Here is a 14,759-nt window from a genome sequence, read left to right as displayed (position 1 = left end):
AACATATGAATTCTGATTCTTTTAACCTTGCCACATATTATTCATCATCTTAATAAACTACTTATATGAAATTACACACTCAAATGAAATTATATATACCATGTAACATAAATTGTAATTCACATCTATATGAATTCTACTTTGGCCGTTACAGCTATAATCAATTCCCACGATGATAAAATAGCGCATAACATTTACAAACGTACTGTACACCACAGAAAGCACAGACAGCCAGTAAAGAGTCTTATCTTGTGGTAGCGCATTGCGAGAATCCCGCCAACCGGGAAGTAACATTTTCACCTGAGCGACTTTCACTAGCGACTGAAAAGATTCTGAATGGGCACTCCAGCAAGATCAACACAGACACTTGCTGTGACATGCAGCCTCGTGAGGTATTGGTGCAGAGTGCTAAAAAAGCTGTCATGAAGTACAATTCAGAACATCACTGGCCCGTAGCCAGGGGGGATCGGAGGGTTCGTTCGATCCCCCCCCCGCGACATCGTCCCCCTCCCCATCGCCCCCCCCTCCCCGGACACACACGCCCCTCAAGATTACTCAAGATTTATTCATTTGTTCATCTCCAATGAATATACATTGATTCACATTTAAATTTACAATATCAAATCCAGACTAATCAAAAAAGAAAAGTAGACTGAGGACGAGTTAGAAAAACGGGTTCATTTCTCCTATGTTTATGTACACGTTTTGTTCAGACTGCTTTATACCCCAATCCAGTGGGTGGCGGTAATGCCCCCATTAGACCCCTTTCACTGACGTCACCCGAAACCGGAAGTAAACAAACCCTGCGCCATATTGGAAGACCAACAAACTCGTGATTAGGGGGAAATAACGGCTGGGGTCGGCCTCGCTCGGCGCTCGTTGTGTTGCCGCGTGAGCTGCCGCCGTGGTGCTAGAGAAGGAGGGAGGAGGATGATGATGTCTGATAGTATGGATAGTGCAGGGGAGGAATTTCAAATTGTGGGTAAATCCAAAAAACAAGGGAGCAAACGCACAAGAGAGAGACACAGTAGGTCTAGCACAGGGAGTGATGGGGAGTTGCAGCGCCCAAAAATAAGGAGAGATGGGGAGTTTGTGGTAATTGTGAAATTGAAAGGCACTGGGACAACCTTGAACAAAATGCAGTTGGCTGAACATTTGGTGAAAGACATAGGTAACTTCCAATACGCGAAATCTCTTGCCAATGGGAGGATTTTAGTGGTCTGTCATTCCAAATCTCAACAGGAATGTGCGCTTGCTATAACATCTCTGAACAAGTGCGATGTGGAGGTTTACGCACCGGGGACAGGCTCTAAGACTAAAGGTGTGATCTATGGGGTGCCTACTGAGCTATCAGATGAAGATATCTTGGGTAAAGCGAAAGGAGCAGAGGTCTCCGAAGTAAAGCGCTTCCAAATAACGAAAGATAACATGAGAGTTGCCAGCCAAACAGTCTTATTAACATTGGAGTCAGAATCTATCCCCAGGCGGATTGAAATTGGGTACTTGAGCTTTCAAGTTAAGCCCTACATTAGACCCCCGCTGCGATGCTTTAATTGTCACACATATGGACATGTGGCGGCTGTATGTAGAAAGAAAAGAAAGTGTGGTAAGTGCGGGGGAGACCATAACTATGAGGATTGTGCGTCAGCTTTATGCTGCCCGAACTGTGGAGAAGCGCATAGTGCAGGCTTTAAAGGGTGTCGCTTCTATGCGAACGCCGTAGAAGTGCAAAAAATTAGAACTTATGAACGCGTGTCATATGCTGAAGCTGTGAAAAGAGTGGGTCATGCTAACCGCCCCTCTCAACAACCTGCTAGAATCTTCACTCCTCCGAGCGATAGCCTTATCATTAAGAAAACTGATTTCCTGGCTTTTATCACTGACGTGCTTACTGGGCTTAAGTTTTCTAAGGTGGTTAAAAAGTCAGATGTGATCCGGATTGTTTCATTGTCAGCAGCGAAATATCTGCAGGTGAATATATCCCCTGAGTCTTTGTTTGAACTAATTAAGGATAAAGAGGGCTGCCCCGTGGCGTCCCAGAGCAGTGTAGGAGGGGAAGGGTAAATGTCTTTTAGTGTCCTGCAATGGAATGCCCGTAGCCTAATTGCGAATGGCCAGGAATTAAAAAGGTTTGTTACCAGCGAAATTGAGTGCCATGTTATCTGTGTTCAGGAGACATGGCTCAAGCCCACTTTAGATTTTGTGATTCCTGGCTTTGTGTCTGTTCGCAAAGATAGGATTGATAGGCAAGGGGGAGGCTGTGCGACATTTATTAAGGCCGGAATAGCATATAGAGTTGTGCCAATAGAGACCACCTTAGAATTAATTGTAACAGAGATTTGGAGTACCGCTGGAAGAATTTCTCTTCTCAATTTTTATAACCCTTGTCTATGTTTGAGTGCGATTGGATTTGAAGATGTTATGAGGCAAGTACGCCCTCCTTGCATATGGGCAGAGGATTTTAATGCGCATAATGTACTGTGGGGGAGTAACAGGACTGATGGTGATGGGGAAATAATTGAGAATTTTATGCAGGATTTTAACTTGGTGTGCCTCAATGATGGGCACCCTACAAGAGTGCAACTAGGCAGCTTAACCCCTTCATGCATAGACCTAATGATAGTCTCTGGTGAGCTGGCGGGTAAGGGCAAGTGGGAAGCACTTGACCCATATAACCTGGGCAGTGACCACTTCCCCACTGTAGGTGCCTTTGGGTTGAGGCTGCCCGTTGAGCTGGACACAGTGGGAGGGAGGTTTAATTTTATTAGAGCAGACTGGGAGAAATACGAAATGTTGTGTGATGAATTTCTACCTGGAGTTCTAGATGGCTCAGTAGATGAGTGGAACAGTGGACTTTCATGCCTGATGTTGGCAGCAGCAAATTCTGCAGTTCCCAAAAAGGGTGGGGGAGGCCAGAAGAGGATGGTTCCCTGGTGGAACAAGGACTGTGATGAGGCAATCAGGAAAAGGAATAAAGCCTTTAGAACTCTGAGGAGATTCCCCACTCCTGATAATCTTGTGCAGTATAAATACTATAGGGCCCTGGTTAGAAGAGTGGTTAAGTCTGCCAAGAGAAGTAGCTGGAGAGAATACTGTTCTTCCCTCTCTGGGGAAACCCCCATCTCCCAACTATGGTCCACTGTGAGGAAAATGAATGGCATAAGAAGGAAGGTTGATCTACCTGTTTTAGTATACGAGAGTGAGATGGCAGTGACACCTGTAGAGAAGGCTAATCTTCTGGTGGAAACTTTTAGGAAAGAGCACAGCTCTGACAATTTAGACGACCAAAGTAGGGGGATGAGGGATCAGTCTGTGAGAGGATATGTGTCTCCTCAAGAGCCAGGGCTTGAGGAGTTCAATGTTTTCTTTTCCCTTGAGGAGTTGAAGTGAGCTATAGCTGCAGGAAGAAATACCGCTCCTGGAAAGGACAACTTGCATTACGTAATGTTTAATCATGTCTCTGACGTCCTTCTAGACGAACTCCTCAGTCTTTTGAATGAAAGCTGGAAGTTAGGTAGGCTGCCAAAAGTGTGGAAGCATGCTGTAATCGTGCCTGTCCTGAAGCCAGGGAAAGATCCTAGTTCCCCATCCTCATATAGGCCTATAGCACTTACCTCTGTTATGTGTAAGCTGATGGAGCGAATGGTGACTGATAGATTGGTCCACTTCTTAGAAGTGAAGGGGGCTTTAGCTGACCACCAGAGTGGCTTTAGGAGAGGCAGGGGTACTGTTGATAATATAGTTGCTTTGGATTATGAGATTAGAAGAGCTTTTGCTGATAAAGAATCCCTAATTGCCGTCTTCCTAGATATTGAACGGGCGTACGATATGCTGTGGAGAGAAGGCCTCCTTGTCAAACTGCTCAAGTATGGTGTCAATGGAAGGCTGTTTAGCTGGATTAAGAATTTCTTGGAAGATCGAACTATCCAGGTAAGGGTTGGGGATGTTATGTCAGCTACTGTGTTGGTGGAAAATGGAACTCCGCAAGGGAGTGTAATTAGTCCCGTGCTTTTCAATGTCATGATTAATGATATATTTTTAGATCTTAATCAAGGGACTGGGAGGTCTCTGTTTGCAGATGATGGGGCCCTCTGGGTTAAAGGAAGAAATGTCCCTTTTATTTTATGTAGGCTACAGGGAGAGTTGAACGTTGTGGAAAAGTGGGCAGGAAAATGGGGTTTTAAAATTTCTGTCTCTAAATCCAAATATGTGTTTTTTAGCCGCACTAGGAAGAAATGGGACATGTCTTTAACTCTCTATGACTCTCCCATTGAGAGGGTAGAAAGTTTTAAATACTTAGGAGTATGGTTCGACAGCAAGCTAAATTGGAACATTCACATCTCTAAAGTAATTGCTAAAACTGTCAAGGTCATTAATGTGATGAGGTGCTTGACTGGCTACTCTTGGGGGGCAGAAAAGGGTACCCTCCTCACCATCTACCAAGCTATGATCAGGTCAATTTTTGATTATGGTTGTCAAGTGTATGGAGCTGCTTCCAACTCTGCTCTGAAAAGACTTGATGTTATTCAGTCAAAGGCTCTTAGAGTCTGTTGTGGTGCATTTGCCTCCACATCAACCTCTGCACTGCTTGTTGAGACAGGAGAGAAGCCTTTAAGGCTAAGACGGATCCAGCTCACACTTCATTACTGGAACAGACTCAGAGAAAGAACCAGCCTCTGCCCTGCCAGTCCCATTTTGACTGACTGCTATGAATTTACCTCTGGTCAGGTGAAGGGTCAGCCCTTTTTGAAGCAATGTATGCCATGGGCCAAGGATTTTAACTTGTTTGATATGGTCCCAGTTAAAAGTACATTCTGGGGACCTATCCCAGCCTGGCTCCTCCCCCCTGTCCAAGTGGACCTTAGGCTACATGAGGATAAACACAACGAGGATGTTGAATTCTCTAGTGACTCTGCTTCAGAGTATATTCAGAATAAGTGGGGCTCCGCTCTTCAAATTTATACTGATGGATCTAAAGATCCTGAGTCAGGAAGGGTAAGCTGTGCTTTCTGTATACCCCAGCTCAGTGTCAAATATGGATATAGGCTCAGTGATAATATGGCTGTTTTCACAGCAGAGTCTATGGGCATTCTAAAAGCTCTGCAATGGGTAGTGGAGGCTAAGGCTAAAAATGTGGTTCTATGCTCTGACTCCTTTTCACTCCTCCAGTGTCTTAAAACATATTATTCCAATGCTCGGCCTGATTTGATTTCTGACATTCTCTTACTGATGAACAGCCTACATTTGAGTGGTTGTGATGTGTCCCTCTTGTGGGTTCCAGCCCACATAGGAATTAGTGGGAATGAGGTGGCTGATAAGCTGGCAAGGGAATATTTAAGTATTAACGATATTACGTTGGCAGTTGGTCCAGGAAGGACCGAACTGAGGAGCCAGCTTATGGGAAATATTTTCCAGACATGGCAAGCTGAATGGGACAAAGATTTAAAGGGGAGACACCTGTACTCTATTCAGCCTTCAGTAAACACACTCTGTACACTATCAGGGGGTAGGTCTCAGCAAGTGGTCCTGACTCGTCTCAGACTAGGGCATTGTGCCTTAAACTCTATGTTACATTTGATCCATAAACACAGTGACGGTCTATGTGAAGTATGCAGAGTCCCTGAGACAGTTCCCCATGTTTTATTAGAGTGTGTGCTATACTGTGAATTTAGGCGTATATTGGTCATTGAATTATCTCAGCTTGGTGTTACTACTGTATCCCTTAACTCTCTGCTTCAGCTAAAGGATTCGAAAGTCACTTCAAGTCTAGTTAGATTTCTAAAAGCATCTGGAGTATACACTAGAATCTAAGAGACTGAATGAACTTGCAACGACGTGTAATATCCTGTAGGCGGCGGTAATACACCGGATGGTGTCTAACCCGCCAGTATTTCCTGAAGAAGAAGAAGAAGAAGGGGGAAATAACGGCAGCGCGCGGTATGTGAACCCACGAGGCACTTGGTTCATCAAAAATCTACAATGGTAAACGTTTGTGCTGTGTTAGGGTGTTCCAACAAAGCTGATGGGAAAGGTGAAAAGAAGTCTTTCTACAGAATACCAGCTGTGATTGAGACACAAGGGGAGCAAGCTAAGGAGCTTTCTGCCAGGAGACAGAGAGAGGATTTAGCTGCTTTATGCAGAGCGGATCTGAATACTTCAAGTCTATTTTGTTACTGGTAAGTCACTAGGCTAGAGTGTTGTAGAACATTTTTTTAAATGTTTACTGAATAAAAACATCCTTAATTTTATCAAATATACTCTACATTTCATTTTTTCTTTTGTTTTAATTTTCCTCCCTCCATCCCTCTTTGGATTTTAAATATAGTTTTTCCCCATGTCCAAATAATTCAAATACATATAAATAAAAACAGATAAGTAGTAAATTAAAAATAAATTATGAAATAAAAAAATCCATTCTCCCTTGCCCCGAGTCTTATCATATGGGTCAAACCCATCAATCACAGCCAGTTTCTCCACATACAGTGCCCTTTCTGCAACTGGTAATGTACTCACATAACCAGAATTATCAGCCATCGTATCACTTTACTCTCGCTCGTACTTTGTTTTATATTGTGAGTGCATGTACTTGGTCTTCCAATATGGCGCCTAACAAAATCTCGTGGTACGGTGACGTCACGCGGTAGCCCTGGATAGAAGAGAAAATGGGGGGAAAAAAGAAGATAAAGACAGAAAATGCAAGAAATCTGCTGCTACTTTGTCTCAAAATATTGGCGCCATGTTCCAAAAAAGGGCCAAAATGGGTAAGGTGCTGAGTGCAGGACTTTGTTTTTCTTTTGTTTACAACAGTAGTGGTAGATCGATCTGTCAGAGTGATCAGTGGGGGTAGCACCAGCCCGTCCGTCAGTCTGTGTGTGTCAGTGACACGCACACACAGAGATGAGTTAGGTGGCTCGATGGCTAGGTACTAGTAGCGTCGGACCTGGGGCTGCTTTTATTTTTTTTCAGCTTGGGAAATCGGAGCTGTGGTGTGGTGTGAAGACAGTAAAATGCGAGACTTTAAGAGCACATGTTTTTCAGTCGTCATGGTAACATGGCATCATGGTAACATGACGCCCTGTCATGGTAACATGACGCCCTGTCAGTGGTTTGGCATTTGGATCAGAGTGAAAAGAAACGTGTGCACTAGCTGAAAAATGAAAATGTTCAGACCAGTGTGTGTGAAAACACCCACTGTTGCTGCATTTGGGCAATTTTAAATTAATTGTCCTTATAGGGCTGTGCGATATTATTTCAATCTCAGGATTACTTGAAACATTTATCTCAATTAGAAATTATTGTTGTTTTTTATGCTAAAGCATGGGCAGATCAGGGCCCTGTACTACGAACGGAAGTTAACCTACCCAGAAGTAACCCAGGGTTCCCCCGCTAAACCGGGGTTGACAAAACCTGGTTATCTTGTTTGGGGTTAAACGGTACTACGACGCCAGTTACGAAGTTGATTTGTTGAACCTGGTTTAACCTAATCAGGGTTAATGCGCGTTCACGTTAAAGGGGAGGTTATCAGCGCAAATCACCACTGTTCACAATGGCACGGTCGCCGTACTTCACGGAGGAAGAACGCGCTGTCATAATGCAAAGCTACGAGGAGTTCAAAACAACATTAAGAGCAAAATCTAACACAGCGGCTGCCAATAAGGAGCAGCAAGCATGTTGGCAACGAATTGCCGATCGGGTAAATGCGCAAGTACATTCTCCCTTCTACATGTTCCAGAACAGAAGTATAGGATGAGAGGAAGCTTCATGATCAATCACAAGTCACAGAAAATGGTCCTTCGACGTGGCCCCAGTCATATATAGCTTGTTTAATGTCCGAAAAATCCTGAATAAAATTTGGTATGGTAAATTCATGGAGTAGCCTACTTAAGCTGATATGTGCACATGAGTCACATGAATTAGGATGACTGACTGTTCAGTCCCTTTGACTAAGTTGGTGTATGTCCTGTGAACATTTCAGAGGCAACAGCAGTGCCAAACGCACCTGGCAACAGGTGAAAATGAAATATAAAAACATCATTCATAATGGTAAGTGTGTGTGCGCGCGTGCAAGCAAGCATTCATTTGCCTTTTATTTATTCAAGTTTTATCTGTTTGCCTAATAGTTCAAATTGTTTTGTATATAGTTTATAATGTTGTGTGATATTAATGATAATATTGTGGGAAAACTACTTTGCACAGACGTTCATTTAATTTATTCTATCGTCATTTTGTTTGTTCTATTTTTGTGTATTTTATTTATTTATCTGTTTGTCTAGTTGTATCTATTTTTCTAATAATAATATATTTTTTGCATTAATAGTTTGTTTTTTCCTATTAAAATAATCTTGTGTTCTTGTTATAACTTTATCTATTTATCTGACTGTTTAGTTGTATCTATTTTTGTTACAATTTCAATATTTTTAATATAGAAAGTTTGTTTTTTTCTATTAAAATGTTCTTGTGTGATAACTAGTTCTTGTGTTATTTATTGTAGTTTTATCTATTTTGTATCTCAGACTTAAATATTTTTGTAAAACAAGTGTTTTTCTATAAAATATTCTTGCGTTCTTGATAACTATGTTCTTGAGTGGGTTCTTTTTTTTTTTTTTTTACAGAAAAGCCGTTCTACATGGACATTCATTGAAGCCCTCATTGTTTTTTAATGGTTATTTATGAGCGTTTAGGGGTTACAATAATGTAAGTCTAGGTTGCTTTATATAAAAGATATGTCCAGAAATATTGATGTCACTGTCTAAGCAGAGGGATCTGGCTTCTTTAGACGCTGTCTTCTTAAAACTGAATAAATATTTAAAAAGAGCCAAATGAGCCAGTCTTTGGAACGGCTCTTTTCAAAGAACGGATCACAAAGATGCGGATTCCATCAAAGAGCCATAAATCCCATCTCTAATCTGCGCTCCGATATCGCACGGGTCATCCAGGTACGCTGGCATTGTCTCTAGAGGAAATGTCGGTGGAGAGGTGGTGTTTAAAAAGGGTGTGGTTAATCGGAAACCTCGGGTTAACCAAGAACATAACCTGAGACGAGCAGGTTTGAGATGCAGCGTAAGTTGCCATGGCAGCATATCTCAGTTTGAACATAGCCAACTTTCGTAGTATGGGTTAATCGGGAAGTTACGCTGCACGTGATCAAGTTACTCTCGAAGTTACCCTGGTAAGCCAGAAAACCCGCTTCGTAGTACAGGGCCCAGGAGTGTTCTGATGCCATAAACAACAACTGAAGTGAGCAACAGAGACAGACAACAACAGACAGACAGAGGAGGGGAGAGCAACAACAGACAGACAGTGAAGGAGAGCAACAGAGACAGACAATTAAGAAGAGCAACAACAGACAGACAGAGGAGGGGAGAGCAACAACAGAGACAGACAATGAAGGAGAGCAACAACAGAGACAGACAATGAAGGAGAGCAACAACAGAGACAGACAATGAAGGAGAGCAACAACAGACAGACAATGAAGGAGAGCAACAACAGACAGACAATAAAGGAGAGCAACAACAGAGACAGACAATGAAGGAGAGCAAAAACAGACAGACAGAGGAGGGGAGAGCAACAACAGAGACAGACAATGAAGGAGAGCAAAAACAGACAGACATTAAAGGAGAGCAACAGAGACAGGCAATGGAAAAGAGAAACAACAGACAACTGAGGTGAGCAACAGAGACAGACAATGAAGTCACAGCACAGTTGTAGGAAGATAACAATAATAAGTTAGACAACAGAGAACTTATAACGAATAAAAAAATGTCTAAATTAGAAGATTTGAAGTGTGCTCGTGTATTTGGGGGGTACGGGAGTAGGGGGCCAGATGAAGTCCACTTTTGGGGAAAAAAGATCCCCCCCCCCCTCCACAATGCTGGCTACGGGCCTGCATCAGAGTGACACTTTGTGTTTTTGTCAAACATTGGAGCTTTGTATTCATTCTGAAGGTTTATTGTTATTAATATTGAATAAAAAGTAACTTGGATATATCATTGTTAATTATCATTCAAATTTTAGGCAAATTATTTTAATTTGCATCTTATACGGATTTTATAAGGGAAATACGGATTTTGGAGGTTGGTTATACAGGTTTGAGTGACCAAAGGTTGACATGTATGCCATTCCCCACTGGAGACACAAGTAAAGCCATCTGGCCGCCATCTTACCACTCACATTATTTCAGTTTTTCCATTTTCCCTTCATCACACATGAATCGATCCTGATAGAGTTCAGTAACTTATAGATTATTCCTCAGAGCTCACACTAATATCTCACACCTCATTCTCTTTAATACACATTGGCTTTTTTTATACTATTGAACTGTTATATTGATCTTATTTGTGTTTGATATTGTTATAGATATTGCCTGATTTTATTTAGGTTCTCTCGAAATTTATGTCAAAAATGTTTTAATGTTTTGGAAATATTAATTTGTGTGGAAATATTTTCCAATAAATGTATATAAATTTAATTTTTTTTTTAAATTGCTGATCTGGAACAGTATAGACCCTTTTTCAGCATCACGTGATCAAACAGTTGCGCACATACCCTGGCAACAGAAGCAGTAAGCTTCCCAATTGATTCTGGGACAGACGAGCCTACTTATCAGTCATTTAAATGTGGATATATACTGTTCTCAGCATCAACATGTCTGGTTGTTGCGTATACGGTTGTACGAATCGCTATTCCACCGGCGGACTAAAGTTTTATAGGATTCCTAAAGGATCACACCCATTTCAGAGCAACAGACGGCGGCTGTGGCTGCAGGCAATTAAACGTGTGGACTGGACTGGACTGTTGTCACGGTGTTCATGAACATGTTAGTTTCAAACCCTGGTTATGAGAAAGTTGCAAGGCATACGATTTTTGATATGTAAAGGAGAATAATAGTCAACTGAAAGGACAACATAGAAGCATAATTCATCTTTGCATAACTAGCAGCTACGTACTGCGTTTCCCAAAACCAAAAACTACTATGTTTTGCTAACCTGTTATCAACTTGGCCAGGCAATGGGACATTGCATTGCAACCAACAAAGTTGCAAGCTTAAGTTTGTTAACTTGGTTAGCAACTATGGTTTTAGGAAACGTACCTCTGAACAATTAGTTGCTATCTAAGACTCAACAACAACAAATAGCTGCTAATAGGCTAGTGCTACTTACCCTGCTATACAGGTGCAATTCCCAGTCAGGACATAGTTTTCTTGATGGTTGATGATGACCCACGCTTGGTACATAGTGGTCTTGTGCCCTTGTGTCTGACTTTAAAACACAAAATTCTGCATCTATTTGATGGTACTGGACTTAATAAACATGACCACAGACAACATACTCGTAAGCATCTAGCAATTTGTAGGCTTGTAATTTGTCCATGGTGTACACACTTGGTTTTTCAATCAAGTATGTGTATATTTATCCGGCCACTGAATATTTGGCCACTTTCTAACATCGTCAACCCACTCATTGATAGAACACGGATCCGGGAGTCTAACACCATTTGCCAAAGTTAACTTATTAAGGTAACTTTTCACGGTCTTTCGTTGATAATCCCCTTGCATAGCTTGACAGGCTGTTTAACTCCGCCATACTTCTGTTGCTGAGCCGCGCGCGCAGCCGAGCTTTGTGTACAAACAGAAAAAGGGTCTATATGAGGGTTCACAGCCTCCGGGCAACAGGAAATGACATTACTTTTGTTACTTCTCTGTTGTGCATGTATTGTTGATTGTATTTTCTATTTGGTTGAATAATAATAATAATTAAAGTCGCTAGCGGCCTTGACGGGCCCTCGCACGTGTGGTTCCGCAACCCAGGACATCCTGCCACCCAACAAAACAGTCACATGTCAGATATTCATCAAAGGTGATGTGCATGTTGCAAATGCCATGACTGCTTGATGGATGAGAGATAGACAGACAAAGACTGTGTGTGTGTGTGTGTGTGTTTCTGTGGTGTGAAAATGTACATTTATATATGTACAAAACTATACATGTGTCTCCTCCTTATCTCTATCTCGCGCTGTAATCTTAAGTCATCTGAGCTTTCCTGTGTCTGCAGTGTGTGTGTGGACCTGCAGAGTTTTCATATGTCTGCAACAAAATGCACAATGATGGCAGGTCACTAATATATAGATTTAGGCACTGCCTAAAAGCGGAGCTCCCATCTGTTTCTGGGTTGTAGAATTTTCTTGTATCCGAGCCAATCTCTTTTGTTTTATTTCTTTACTGGCTAGCACTGGCCACTAGGTGGTGTATGACTGGTAATTACTAACACTGCCCACTAGGTGGTGTGTATGACTGGTAATTACTAACACTGGCCACTAGGTGGTGGGTATGACTGGTAATTACTAACACTGGCCACTAGGCGATGTGTATGACTGGTAATTACTAACACTGGCCACTAGGTGGTGTGTATGACTGGTGGTACACGTACACGGACAAACCACAAAAAATGCTCCGTTGGAGCTCTGCTATTATTGTGTGTGTGTCTGTGCCTAATTATTTCTCATGACCTGTAATATTGCTATTATTGTGTGTGTGTGGAAGAGAGTGAGTGTGCTCATAGATGTTGTGTGTGCATGTGAGTGCATGCTTGTGAGAGTGTATGTGTGTATGCATAAATATGCATATGACTGTGTGTATGAGTGTGCACAGAATTGTATATGTTATATCATCAGACTCATGATATCCAGTATTTTGTAAAGTTTCAGATCAATCCATCAATGAATTGAACATTTTTCCCCATTTCCTGCTTGGCCAGATGGTGGTGCTGTGCTAGGCATCTGAATTACACATGTGAATATCATCACAATCATAATACACAATATTTTGTAAAGTGTCAGATCAATCAGTTAAAGGAGTATGCCACCCCCAGGTGAAATTGAGTCAGTCCCTGCAGTCCCTAGAGTTGGATGAGTGAGCCAAAGTGTTTTGTAGCCGACCAAGCCATTGCCCTGATCTAGAAACGCCACCGGTTAGCTTTAGCTTAGCATAGTCGCTGTAATCCGGCGTGTCCAGCTAGCACGTCGTTGCAAAAGTGAATCAAATAACTCAAGATTTTTTATAATTATTTCTCATGACCTGTACATTCACATCGAGTACACATATCAATGCAAATTAACACGAAGGGATTTACTAGACCAATTTATCTATGGAACTATTTTCGGCCACAGCACAGGCAATGCACCGCTGCAGGCGCAAAGACATTATGTTCGTGTACGTCCTCTGCTTGTTATTGCAGCCCTTCACACAGCAAATAACCATTTTTCCTCAGTAGATGTAAAACTAACTTCAAACTACTTACGTAACAACCTTACTACAACTTCTTCTCTTCTCCTCTTACCGCAACTACATGCTGGTAACACTGGTGTATTGATCGAAGTTGTGGTGCTGCGTGGTGTCTTTGCACCTGCAGCGGTGCTTTGCCTGTGCTGTGGCCGAAAATAGTCTGTGGCTGAGTAGCGATGACAATGACTGATGTGTGTATCAAATTTCATGAGTTTTCGTGCATGGGAAATGCCTCAAATAAGGCCAAACACGGCATAATAATAATAATAATAATAATAATCCTTCGAAAACAATAGGGTCTTCGCACCGAACGGTGCTTGGGCCCTAATAATAATAATAATAAGAAGAAGAATCTGCAGTAATTTTCCTGAATGTATCTCCATCCATCCATCCATCCATTATCTGTAGCCGCTTATCCTGTCCTACAGGGTCGCAAGCAAGCTGGAGCCTATCCCAGCTGACTATGGGCGAGAGGCGGGGTACACCCTGGACAAGTCGCCAGGTCATCACAGGGCTGACAGAGAGACAAACAACTATTCACACTCACGGTCAATTTAGAGCCACCAACTGACCTAACCTGCATGTCTTTGGACTGTGGGGGAAACCGGAGCACCCGGAGGAAACCCACGCGGACACGGGGAGAACAAACTCCACACAGAAAGGCCCTCACCAGCTGCTGGGCTCGAACCCAGGACCCTCTTGCTGTGAGGCAACAGTGCTAACCACTACACCACTTTGCCCTGAATGTATCTATGATGAGAAAATGTATTGAATACTGTACATAATGATTAAAACACAAACACTCCCATAAAAATTAACCATTCACACGTGTATAAACAACATGTCCAGTTACATGAATAACATGTCCTGCTTTGTGTAGCTTCCTGGGCAGAGTTATGACGTGGTATGTGCGTGGTTATATGGTGGCCAGGTGGCTTCACTCTGACGAGCCTATGAGCCACCCAGATAGTTTACGTAGCGACCCACGAGTGTCTCATGGTTAATGTAAAACCCCGTATATACTCGTGGTAAAGTTTTTATAGCCATGAGAAGGCACGCCTGTTCTAACACCGCTCTGTGCTGTCTATAGACACCTGATCTAAACAAATCCAGCAATGGAAGTGAAAAGAAAAAGTACATAAAATGTCTCTTTAAGTCTAAATAGAGTTATATAAAACAAAAACTACTTTGTCTCACTAAAAAGATGAGACATTACTACATTTTTACTGCATACTAAATACAACCCCAATTCCAAAAAAGTTGGGACAAAGTACAAATTGTCAATAAAAACCGAATGCAATAATTTACAAATCTCAAAAACTGATATTGTATTCACAATAGAACATAGACAACATATCAAATGTTGAAAGTGAGACATTTTGAAATTTCATGCCAAATATTGGCTCATTTGAAATTTCATGACAGCAACACATCTCAAAAAAGTTGGGACAGGGGCAATAAGAGGCTGGAAAAGTTAAAG

At 42.0% G+C, this 14,759-nt stretch overlaps 1 protein-coding gene across 1 annotated transcript; it reads left to right on the top strand.

Annotated features, from left to right (window-relative positions):
• Positions 1 to 1,137: 1,137 nt before the first annotated feature.
• Positions 1,138 to 4,592, top strand: LOC132885475 (uncharacterized). Its single transcript, XM_060920180.1, has 2 exons — positions 1,138 to 1,971; positions 3,809 to 4,592. Exons 1-2 carry the CDS (start codon positions 1,138 to 1,140, stop codon positions 3,932 to 3,934), a joined length of 960 nt encoding a protein of 319 aa, XP_060776163.1. The 3' UTR covers positions 3,935 to 4,592.
• The last annotated feature ends 10,167 nt before the right edge of the window (positions 4,593 to 14,759 follow it).

This window comes from Neoarius graeffei, chromosome 1 (assembly GCF_027579695.1).
Source record: "Neoarius graeffei isolate fNeoGra1 chromosome 1, fNeoGra1.pri, whole genome shotgun sequence".
Taxonomy (NCBI): domain Eukaryota; kingdom Metazoa; phylum Chordata; class Actinopteri; order Siluriformes; family Ariidae; genus Neoarius; species Neoarius graeffei.
This window is presented reverse-complemented; position numbering and strand designations above follow the sequence as displayed.